This window comes from Vespula vulgaris, chromosome 7 (assembly GCF_905475345.1).
Source record: "Vespula vulgaris chromosome 7, iyVesVulg1.1, whole genome shotgun sequence".
Lineage (NCBI taxonomy): Eukaryota > Metazoa > Arthropoda > Insecta > Hymenoptera > Vespidae > Vespula > Vespula vulgaris.
In genome coordinates this window covers 7,684,947-7,697,797 of record NC_066592.1, presented here as the reverse complement: position 1 = coordinate 7,697,797, position 12,851 = coordinate 7,684,947, and the positions used below count along the sequence as shown (strand labels likewise).

Genomic DNA, 12,851 nt, shown 5'->3' with positions numbered 1-12,851 from the left:
AAAAAAAAAGAAGCGTTTTACAATCAAAGTTTATCATATTTATAAAAAAATTCATGCACAAAATATATATAAATATTGTATTTAACATCAATAATAATATATGATATTTAAGATTCAATTTCGTTCAACTACATAAAGAGCGGTTCAATAAACTGACAATTATTACACCCAAACTAACATCATAAAAGATATAAACATATATCTTCAAAAATTTAAGAAAAAATTCATTACTGTAATTCTAATCTTTTTCATTAGTGTGATTTTAATTTTATATTATTTGATAAGAGATATACAGAGGGCAATATCTAAACCAAGATAATGAAAAGAGTCGAGATAGAAAATTGAGAAATATGATATCACACATAGAAGAACAATTTAAACAACATCGATAATAAATTATGGTGTAAAGTAAATGATCTGATATATTCTTAAATATACTGTGCACCTGTAGGCAGCAAACCGAAGATAGTAAAAATATAAATGTTTATAATGTTGGTCATTAAAACTTAGCAAATAAAAGAATCTTTTGCATGGTAATATAAAGGGAAAATAAAAATTTAGAATTAAGCTGAAATATAATGTCAAAGAAAAAGAAGAAAAAAAAATGGATGGTCATAACACAAGAATAGGGACAGAGCAAGCTAATACAGTATGAACCTACCGAGGCCTTCAAGTTCAGGAAAATTAGGTGCTTGGACTAGAGGGACAACAAAAACATGTAACATTACTGCATTAGTATGAATTTGTTGCTAATGAATGATGAAACCCGTCGTGCTAATGAAAAATTCCCTATCTGTATACATTCATGCATATTACTATCAACATGAATAATGTATAAAAAAGTAATCTTCTGAAAGATAAATATTATACTATAGAGGAAATGTTAGAAGAGCATTACATTGTTATAACAATTGTGTGATCATACAATGAACAATTCATAATCGTCTTAAACACGTAAAACGGCACAAAGGGTTTCAAGATTCTCAATAGATAATCATGTTTCTTATCGAAGAAAGAAAATTTGGCATTCCTAATATTTTATGTAATGAAAAAGCTTTTTGTATAATGAGAAATTTACAAAAATAATCTGTTTACATGTACCATTTATTATTAGATATAAAATTAGGTCTTGTAATTATATTATGAAGTAACTATCTTTTTTTTTGTACTATCCATCTAATAACTTTGTTCTATATTACTAGATTTTATAATATGAATATAATAAATAACATTACAGTCTCATAACCCTTTTAAATTAAAAGGAAAAGGATATAAAATTGTAACGCACTTAATATAGACTCCAACATGACAAATGAGCATATTTCAAAACTATAATTTAAAACGTACTTCAAAAATATAGAATACGTAAACTACTTGAATATAGAATGAAATAAGCGCATTTGGTTACTATTTATTTACATTATGTTGAGATAGAAATATTATTATATTTTCGATTTAAAATCGCACGTATCAATTTTAATATTTATTTGTATCCAAAAGCGCCCAATGTTTATGCAAAGGGACACTAATACATTAGCAACGTAACATTATCTAAAAAGCCGTCTAGCATATACGAGCGAGTGCAGTGCGAAACACGTAGTTCCCGTTTGCCATTCTTACCGTTAAATGTATGTGTTTTTTTCTTATATCAAAGTTCTTACGAAAATTAGCCCAACTAGTATGGAATCGCGTAAATGAAAAAAGTTCGTCAGAGAAGGAAAGTCTATCTTATTGTAATGTGTTAAGACTAGTATCGTTATTCTTTCCGATAAGAATGTATAACTTCCAGACTAAAATGTTATTTCAATCACAACGATACTTACTGTCAAAACTAACGAATAGTCCTGGCATATCCTCAACCGAAACCATACTGCGGTAATCCAGTCGTGGTGCTTGCGTTAAAGTTTTACTTCCACGATTGCTATCAACACTGCTACTACCTGAGGATGTTAGAGGTTGTTGTCTGATGAAAGTACCCACGGAAGAACGCCTGAAAAATAAATCAAGAATGAAACTATATTCATAAAAATGTGTTTATCGACATTACGAGTGTAAAATCAACGAATGTCCCTTGCATCTTATGATAACATTCGAACGACATCATCGTAATGCTAAAATTATTTTGATTAATATAAGTAGACAACATCGACATTGAGTAGGAGATACATCCAATGCAAAATTTGTATGTCCAGTGTATGCTGCGAACTAACTTTGTGGCTATTTCAAGATACTATATATGGTGTGTAGATTAATAATGTATTGTATTTGATTGTAAGCAGTTTGTTAAGCTTTAGTATAGCAGATCGTAGTATTTGATAAACTTGATAGAGTTCTGGAGAGATGTAACATTTACCTGAAAGCAGGAACCATCTTCTGGGGGACCCTTAACCCCAGAAAGATAAAAGTTTAAAGATACAAAGGTGAAGGTTAAAGAAGTGTACGATACGATAAGCATAATATATAGACATATACATATAAAACATATATAAAGAAATAAAAAATATCCCTTTACAACGAATATAATATCGTCCAAAAATATTTTTAGAGATTTTTCAAGACCATACACAATACTATACATAATCGTAATAACATTCCACTCGAGTACACAAAACAAAATATAATACAATCAGAGTAAATACCAAATGATAAAATAACTAAGGAGATCACACATTTTGACAGACAAATACCAAGGATCAATATATATATCCTATATAATAATGCAGGTTGACGATCAGGGTCAAACTCACCCAATTAGGCCTCCTGGACCTGGTGAAAATTGGGCATTGCTGGAGTCCTGGGAGAGAGAGGAGGCGATAAGTGGAGGAGTTCCTCCAGCTCTACCGCCCCCACCACTCTCTTCGCTGGGAGTTTTAGCAAAGAGGCCCGAGCTAAAGTCACTCACCAGGTTGATCGGCGAGCTTTTACCACCACCATTACATATTTTTTGTTAGTTATGTTAGAAATCATAGAAAAACTTCGAACAAATAATATTGAAACTGATCATTCTTATTAGAAAAATTAAGAATGTAAGCTCCGTTTCAAAATTAAGAAATCATTTTTGTAAGAATATTCAGTTTCAAACGTTAGCAGCATTTCGTTATCACAATTAAAAGTTGTTAGTATTGCAACTGCTCTGAGAACTCTTTCCTTTCGCGTGTCTTCAGATTTGTGTATTTCTTCATTTCTCTTTTGTTTCTTTTTCTGCTTTTTCTTTTTATAGAAAATAGATTTTCATAGTGCCTGTTAGAAATGCAGGAAGCCACTCTCTATGCATAAGTAGCTACTGATAGTTCTATTTTACAATACCTGAGGATATTCAGACTGTACGTTTGTAGAAAACTCAACTTGCTCGTTGCTTATATCGTAATGTATAGATTGAATATATTTTTCTATGTATCATTTAATGGTCGACGAATAACCTCAAGTATATTCTATGCTTTCTAAAAATTTGCGAATAAGCAATCACACGTGATTGTAAATAAAAATTTTAACATACAAGACAGATTTCAGCGTTCCAATTTATCAATCCTGTATAAAACATATGCTGTATATATCTGTTTGAATTTTACACAATCCTAGGACAGCTGAATACAATAATAAATAACATAAGCATATATTAAATTTATGAAGATTATCTTACAAAAATAGTTTTAAAAAGACGCTGACTAGTAAAGAAATAATTTGAAAAGGATAAATATAATATGAAAATATGTTCACCTTGAGAAGACTTTACTGAAGACAGACGAATGATGCGAATCAGCACTATTCGGCAAGCTTGAAACTCTATCGGAAACGGATTTATTTTCTTCCTCTCGGTCACCTGTGAGTCCTTCCATTCCAACCCACGACAATGGATAAGACAAACGCTTTAACATCTTAAAAAAGATATAAAAGTATAAGGATATCAAGAATCATATTTACAATTGCACAATTATCAATTATATTTCTTTAGAATACCTTATTTTTTCTAGATTCTTGTTTATCATCCTCCTTATGTTCTTCGTCCTTTTCGGGTTCTTCGCTATTACTATCTAAACTAAACGATACTGAACTAGCTTTCTTTCTACCATTGATGTTAGGACCGCTATCTAACGAACTAGTTGTGATATTAGTTGGAGCTATTGTTATTGGTGGGACCCATTCCGAAGATAAAACAATGTCTGCGTCCGAATATACTTTCTTCGATGGCATAGGTTGAACAACTGGAAGCGGTGGGTTAGGATCACGTATATCTATGCCAGAATCATGGCACGACAATTTGACTAGAGATCCTTCTTCATCTTCAGGAATGGCATTGGATTTTGCTGATTCTGTCTGTGAAAATAATTGATATTTATTTTGACGTAATTAGACGAAATCCGTTATTAACAAATAATATAATATTATTTTTACCTTATCAGAATTCAAGGAATCTTGTTGTTCGTCATCAACCGAAAACGTACTTCGATCTTTACTAGGAACTGCCCAATGATGATCTAACATCGATCTCCTACGTTCTTCTAACGTTCTACTTGCTTGACCACCAACACATGGTTCTTTCTCAGTACTATCTTTCTCCTTTTCTTCCTTCTCTTTGGTTGTCGCTAAATTATCGTCCTGCTAAATAGAATCATGTTTTTTTTTCATTTCATTAAAGGAAAATTCATTTATATATTAAAACAACATTCGATACATTTTACGTATACATACACTTTGAAGATTGGTAGGTGTTACGAGCTCTCTATCGAAAGCTTTTGGAAAAGCATCACCTTCCCTTTCCGCACAACTGCATACACTTTCATTATCGTCACCTGCCAATTCAGGGAAAGTTTCATCTTTGCCCGGTGACTGAGATTTCTGACTATCCCCTTGAGAAGGTTTCTTCATATAGTATATATCAGGCTTTTTGTCTAGATTTCCGGATTTTGTGTGTCCTACTCGCATATGAGCAATATCATAATATATCGCAGCATTGACCACAAATTCCATTGGAGCGATAACTCCATAAGATTCAGCACCATGTTCAATGACAAGAGGATCCGAGACATTTGGATCAAACATAACTGCATTTGGTGTAACCAATAATACACCGCCTACCACACCCTACAATACAAAAAAGAATTCATAACTTTATAAAATTTTTTAATATATATTTCTTCATTTCGCATTATCCGTTTTAAATCATTTCAATGTTGTAAGTTCACTTATCAATTCAGAATATTTCAAATTTATGAAAACCAAAACAATTAATATATAAATTACCTGTCCGTCTGTAATATGGCGTACATTGATTTTCAAAAATCGTTCTTTAAATGGTTGTTCATCATCTTCCGTAACAGCATTTCCACTGCCAAGAGGAGTCTTCACTCTTTCAATGTGGCCCGGCTTTGGTGACACAGGTCGCAAATTATCTAGAAGTTCTGCAAAATTAAAAAAAGAATTACCTAAGTATAAAATTTATATAAAAATGCATAAATATTGTATTTTCTTGATTTAATAGTATTTCATATTAATTGAGATTAAAATTAACTTTATTTATCAGTTACAAAACACGTATGTTTAAGAAATCATATCGAATTTATGCTTTCCAATTGCATATACGACGTGTATCTACAAAATATGGTTGTTATATGTCTATATTGACTATTGACTATTTATGATTGACCTATCTATCTATCACTGGACGTAGGAACGTGATTGAACGGCCTCGAATAAACGTGAAATTTACTAGAGATGGAACTAGTCAGCAGTTTGCATTTACAATAATATAATCGTATATGGTAGTAATCGAGCAAACGTGGCTAATGATTGATTATACGTTAATCAAGTAAGAAATCTATTATTCATAGAGTGTAATATATAATGAAAATTCATCTTTATTTAAGAATAATTAATTTTAACAGCACAGTAGCTATTTGTTGATTGACTCTCACAAAGTCTCTCTTCTTTTTTTTTTTTTAATTCATCAAACAAAAAAGAAAATGAAGTAGAGATCGTTACATAAAATACTTTCAATGAAACCTCATCGTGAAAATTGTTTTAATCATAATGCACTCTTTGTTGGAAGCTATCGACTATATATATATATACATACACACACACACACACACACACACACACACAGTGCATGTGACAAATGGTTCAGAGTCGTAGCATCAATCATTTATTATTACAACGGCTTATAATGTCGGAAAGCAGAAGCTGCTTCTTGCCGACTACGCCAGGATTATTTTTTTATGTCTATCGACGTAAAAAGCAGTCTATGACAACGTGGCAAAAGTATTCCAGAATAAAATAAAATAAAATATAACAACAGAGAATTTCATATCGTTAAATTGTGACATACAAAATCGATGAGATTTCATAAATAAAATTAAATAAATATCGGGATATCTTTAATTAGAAAAATCGACGATCGATAGGTGGATAAATAATTAAATTCGACTTTGACCTTTTACCGTAACGTTACGTATAGAAAGACGAAATGGAAAAGTTTCGTAGAATAAACGAAATTTTTCCAAATCACTTCCATAACAATTTTGAAATGGGAACGTTCGTTGAGAAAAAAAAAAGAAAGAAAGAGAGAAGTTGCAATTTCGTTGATTTCGAAACATATAACTTTTATATGAGAAAGGGTTCCGTCTACTTGTCCTACTCGGTCTAGATATATTGTTGTAATGGTAACGCATTAATATGCAATAGGAAACCTTCCTATTCTAACATGAGATAACATCGAGTTCCAATTCTTTCTAGACGTTTGGCCAACCGAACCACCGATTTTTACCTTGGGCTTTACGAAAATCCTGTTCCATTATTCATATCGTACTATCCATATCGAGAAAGAGAGAAAGAAAAAAAGAAAGAAAGAAAGAATTTCAATTTCATATTATAATAATTGACAATAAAGCATTTGAATTGATCGATAGAAAGCGAAAATCAAATTATCGTACAGATATTACACGTTCGTCGTCGTTTAAATAATAAGATCAAACGTGAATTATAAATCGTAAGTTCTTTCTCGAATTTTTAAATCTCGCGTATTAATATTTTAATCGAGTTTGAAAACATTTCAGGCAATTTCCTTTAACTTTTAAGTTTGTTATAAAAAAAAAGAAAAAAGAAAATAATAATAATGAAATAACAAATACAAATTCTTTTTTCTCGATCTAAATTAAATCCTAAATTATAGCCTTAGCTTCTAACATTTTATTTGGACCCATACTACGTCAAGTTTCAAAAGGGATAGAACAAACAAAACGAGAGAAAAAAAGAGGAAAAAAGGACAGAAAAAAGATAGAAAGGGGAAGAAACAAAAATAAAAAAATTCATTGTTAAGAGTACCTTTCTCTTCCGGTGGTAAATCGTCCTGCGAGTCGTGATCCTGTGGAGGATCTGGACTGGGCGCGTCTGTTATGGTACCGCCTCCAGCACGGCCTTCTCCTTTGTTTGGAACCCATAATTGCTGTCCTGAATAGATAAAGGTACTACCGAGCCTGTTGAGTTTACTCAGCTCGGAGGGTGTGGTGTCAAATCTGGCTGCCACTGACGTAAGCGTATCTCTGTCGCCCACCTGCAACGAATAAAAAGAGAAAACATTTATTAGAGAGATAGAAAGAGAGAGAGAGAGAGAGAGAGAGAGAGAGAGAGAGAGAGAGAGAGAGAGAGAGAGAGAGAGAGAGAGGGGTTCAAAGGACAAGTTCCTTTGAAGACTATTAACTGTACAACGTTCAACCGAGTTGACTACGATTAGGATCGTCGAAATAACGACTACGTATATCTGACCCGTGACATAACAACACGACGATGAAATATTTTTTTCTATATTTTTTTTTTTTATTTTTACTCTTTTTTTTTTAACGTCTCGTTCGGAGATATCAATTTTGATATCGTGTACAGCCGATAAAGCAATTATTATTGGCTGCAAAAAAAAAGAGAAGAAAAAATTGTATCGGTGTAAAAAAAAAAAGAATAAAAAAAAAGAACCATTATTCTTTTCGAAACAAAAATTTCTCCGATTGATGTCGCATTTAATTATTTTATATTTTCAATATTTCATTCAAATTCAGTATTTTATAGGTCGTACAAATATTACAAATTACTTTCGTACAATATCAAGTCTATGTATATATTATATCAGACCGACGCTCATATGTTGCAAGTATCAATCTATCTAATCACGTACTACGATATTGCAATATTCTAATATACTATGCGTGATCTAACGACAGAGAGAGAGAGAGAGAGAGAGAGAGAGAGAGAGAGAGATGATAATGCATTATTGGTTAATTACTTCGTCCTCACTTTAAAGGTCGATTCACACAATTTTAGTTCGGTAGTCTCCGCGTTTCGATGTAGTTCTCGAAGCATAGTGATTTTAATTACTATTAAAATTTATGATTCTAATGATTAAAATTTATGATTTTAACTATTATTAAAATTATCGTTTTAATTATTATTACACGTAATTAAAATGTATACAAGATTCACATATATCCCTGTTCAATATTAGTTAAATCATCGTCATACAAAATTCATTCTCTATATCAAAAATCAAAAATTTATAGACATGATATTTGTTTTTCGTTTTTTTTTCTTTTCTCTCTCTCTCTCTCTTCTCAAATAATTGATGAAATTTCGATAACTTAGAGTTCTTTGTTGTATAATAAATTGTCGCGTTGCAAAGAAGTAACAAAGTATCAACTGACATATAAACCATTCATTTACCAACTCAATTAATTCCAACAAAAAAGAAAAACAAAAGGAAAGGAAAAGAAAGTAGAGAAGATTAAGAAATAATATTAAAATTAGTATTAAGAATTATTATAAAAAGTTGATAAAATTATACACATCGTACGTTTTTTATTATTCAACGTCCATAAAAATTTTTGCCATTTAATATTGTTAAACAAGATTATCAATGAAATTTATCTTAAATATAAAAAGTTAAGAATCGTGTGATCGCTCCGGCACTAAAATTAAAAGAGAAAAAGAAAAGAAAAGAAAAAAGTATCTAAAAGTCGAGCTAATCGCTTTGATCTGTGTGAATCGAATATATTCTTGAAATATATTCTAATGGATACATCCTATAGAATAAAACAGGCACGTGTAAAATGTGAACGATTGAAAATTACGATAACTGAGAACTATGAAGATCGAACTGAAAACGTATGAATCGACGTTAAAATTTCCGAGAAAAGAAGAAAGTTAGTTTCTTCTTCCTTTTCTTTTCTATCTTTCCTCTGAATTTCTCTTTTTTCTTTCTCGTCTTTCTTTTTTCATTTTATTAATACGAAAAGGAGATCGAAAAGTTTCTCTTGTCCGTAATCGATCCAATTCACTTGTTATTTCAAATAAATTTATCTCTTGAACTCTCTTTTTTGTATAACAGAGAAAACCTGTCTTCTCTTTGCGTTATCAAGGGATCATAAAAAGGAAAAAAGGAAGATAAAGAAAAAGAAAAAAGAAATTAAAGAAAATAAAAGAAAGGAAACAAAATGGCCGCGAGCTATAGGACGAATAAGGAAGAGTCCACGACGGTGTCAGGGGTGAAATAGTGAGTAGAAGAAAAAAAAAAAGATAGTGGGGGCAAGAGTAAGGAGCAATGACGAAAGAAGAGAGTGGGGATTAGGTCGAAAGTGATCGCAACGGAGAAAAATTAACGCAGAACAGCTCCAAGGTTTTTTAATCAACGTCCGAAAGCCATTCTGGATGAGAACACTATAGGTAATTTCGTATAAGCTATTGTTATCCAATGTTTCGCATAAACAATCCGATGCGCGTGCGTCACATGCATAAATGAGAAATCGATAGACATCAGTTACTACGTAAGCTGATTATTATCGATCGCAGTGAATTCTCTCTCTCTCTCTCTCTCTCTCTCTCTCTCTCTCTCTCTCTCTCTCTCTCTCTCTCTCTCTCTCTCTCTCTATCTCTCTATCTATCTATCTATCTATCTATCTATCTATCTATATATCTCTGTCTCTCTCTCTCTCTTTCTCTTCTATACCGTGTGTTCAAAGTTTTATTCATGTATGTTCTAATAACGTTGAACATGTTTGATGTTAAACACGTCGTATAAACAATTTCATTGATTTTTCAATATGATATGATATTTCATCGAAGCTTTGAAATTGATTGGAACAGAAATCGTAGGAGAGTCTATAAGTGGATTAGAAAAAATGATATCTACGAAATGAGAATATTTTCTGGTGAAATAATATTAACTTTGATATTGGATGTAAAATTTTGTAAATGATCGAATAGATTGTGTCGATAATAATGTAACGCAGCATTATATTTTCGTGGAGATAAATCTTTCTTTTATATTTTCGTCGAATTAGATTTTTTGATTTAGATTTTATATGTGTCTGCGTATATGTAATATTATATTTGTATTAACCTTTTTATTCTCGATTATATATTTATATAGCGTTTACTTTATCTATAAAATAAATTCGCGTTGTACGTTCTCAAATATATTCCTTTCCATTATGGTCAAAGGTTTGCTTGAAAACTGAAAGTTAGGAAATAAGAGAGCTCATTTACAAGATACGTATGAAAAATATATGATGCAACGTAATGGACGGAACTCGCCGTCTTTATAAAATATAAATAAATTATCACGTAGAAAGGTCTGTAAATCGTTTGGTTCTTTACGAAACCGGAAAAGAACGATTTACCACTTTGAACGTGCGATACTTTAGAGTCTTCAAAGAAACCGTAAAATAAATTAGAGAAGTTCGAGAAAAACGTTTTCTCGACGTCAAAGAAAGATAAAAGAAGAAAAAGAAGAAAAAAATGCAGAAAAAAAATGGTCGAACGTAAAAACGAGATGACTTATTTAAAGCCAATTCGCAGAGTTCAATATTCGTTCCGATTATTAGGCCATAGTGATTTTAACGTTATATAAATATACTTACACGATTTTTTAATGTATGTATGTAAAATTTAAATGTACACATAACACATTGTATCAAAAAAGAAAATCATCGTTCGAGATATTGGTCAACGATGGTCTTTTTCTTTTTTCCATTTTTATTTTTTTTTATTTTTTATTTCATAACACACGGTATCTTTTAATATCGAATACCTCGTAAACGCGGCATAATAACAACGATATAATTTTGATTGCAAATGGCAATCACATCATATGAATATGAAAAAAAAAAAAAAGAAAGAAAAATTATGGGTGCCTATTAAAAAAAAAGAAAGAAAGAAAAATAAAAGAGAGAGAGAGAGAGAACGAAAGAAAAATAATAAAATGTTTACATGCACTTTGTAACTGACTCAAAGCAGGGCAGCGCAAAACTTCTCTTATTAAACTTTCTTGTAACTTCAACCAGTCGCGAGATATTTGCTCGGACATCTATGGACGACGGAACTAGCTGTATAATTCGTATTTACTTATCTATTTTTGGTCTTCCCTTCTTTCTCTCTTTATTTATTTATTTTTTTTTTTTTTAATTTTCAATTCGAACATCGAAAGATCATTATTTAATTGGACAAACAAACAATGTCCTCGGCGATACTTTCATTAGAGAAAAATTGAAGTGGACAACGGATACTTTTAATCTAATCTTTTCTTTTCCCCTTTTTTGCTTTTTTTCATCTTCTTTTTTTCTCCCCTATGAAATCCAAATGAAACGGATCAAAGGATGTGTGGATTTCATGAAATTCCATGGAATTCGAGGAAATTCCTTCTGGGTATTCGGCTTGGTAGCCAGGGTATGCCGTGTAAATCAATTAATTAACTGGAGAATGAACACGTACGTGCATGCGTGATATGTATGTGTATATATATATATATATGTACATGTATATGTACATACATATATATACATGCGTGGAATAACGTACATAGATCGAATCTTACACAATGATTATCTTCTTTTTCTTTTCTTTCGATTAATAACACGAATTGCAATTAGAAAAAATGTTCTTTACCCAAGACACTCATTAAACATTTCAGTTTAATTTCGACGCGTTAATAAGCGACGACCATTTTTATTCGTTATTTCCAACTTCCCATTAAAAAAATTTATTTAATATACGTGAATCTACGATAACATTGCGATGTGATTTTCGTTTCTTTTCATATTCTTTTTCTTACTCTCTTATATTCTTTCTTTTTCTCTTTCTCTCTTCCTCTCTTTTTCTTTCTCCATCTCTGTTATTTCATTGTATTTTTATAACTAGAAATTTACGAAAAAATATTAAACAGCTTTAAATAATAATCTCCGATCTTTTATTATCTTTAATAGATGAATAGAGAGCAGACAAAAATATAGTGCACAAACCTAATTGCTTTTATATTTTCAAGTGCACAGATATATACTTTTGGCATATTTTTGGTATGATCCATAAGACGAGATAAGAATTAAAGAGGAGAGGAGAGAAAATAGACAAACAGAGAGAGAGAGAGAGAGAGAGAGAGAGAGAGAGAGAGAGAGAGAGAAGGAGAGAATGAGAGTGAGAGAGAAAAGAAGATAAAATTGGAGCAGGAGAATAGGAAGTGGTTTCTGAACCATTAAGAGAGAATGCAAAAGGAATCATCGAAATATTAAAACGAGAAATTAGGGCCAACAGAAAGTTGGCTTGGATAATGCATAGCGATTAGAAAGAGTAGATAGAAAAGAGATAAGCAGAAACAGAAATAAAAGAGAGAAAGTAGAGAGAGAAAGAGAGAGAAAGTGCGAGAAACAGAGAAAAAAAGAGTGAATAAGAGAGAGTGCGAGAAACAGAATGAGAGAGACAAAGACAGACAGACAGATAGACAAAGAGAAGGAGAGAGAGAAAGAGAGAGAGGAGGAGAAAGAGAGAAAGAGAGAGAAGAGAAGAAAGAGAAAAAGAGAGAGAAAGAGAGAGAGAGGAGG

General features: G+C 31.4%; 1 protein-coding gene across 7 annotated transcripts in view; it reads right to left on the bottom strand.

Annotated features, from left to right (window-relative positions):
• LOC127064992 (TLD domain-containing protein 2) overlaps positions 1 to 12,851 on the bottom strand; it is a 103,428-nt gene that overhangs the window by 31,820 nt on the left and 58,757 nt on the right. For 4 of the 7 annotated variants that reach the window (XM_050996752.1, XM_050996755.1, XM_050996754.1 and 1 more), the window contains 8 exons: positions 7,321 to 7,549; positions 5,242 to 5,399; positions 4,690 to 5,082; positions 4,393 to 4,599; positions 3,958 to 4,314; positions 3,718 to 3,875; positions 2,748 to 2,918; positions 1,824 to 1,990 (listed from right to left, as the gene is read on the bottom strand). In XM_050996752.1, coding sequence (XP_050852709.1) covers positions 1,824 to 1,990; positions 2,748 to 2,918; positions 3,718 to 3,875; positions 3,958 to 4,314; positions 4,393 to 4,599; positions 4,690 to 5,082; positions 5,242 to 5,399; positions 7,321 to 7,549 — 1,840 coding nt within the window. The remainder of the gene's footprint in view (positions 1 to 1,823; positions 1,991 to 2,747; positions 2,919 to 3,717; positions 3,876 to 3,957; positions 4,315 to 4,392; positions 4,600 to 4,689; positions 5,083 to 5,241; positions 5,400 to 7,320; positions 7,550 to 12,851) is intronic. The other 3 variants (XM_050996756.1, XM_050996757.1, XM_050996753.1) reach the window with 2 other exon arrangements.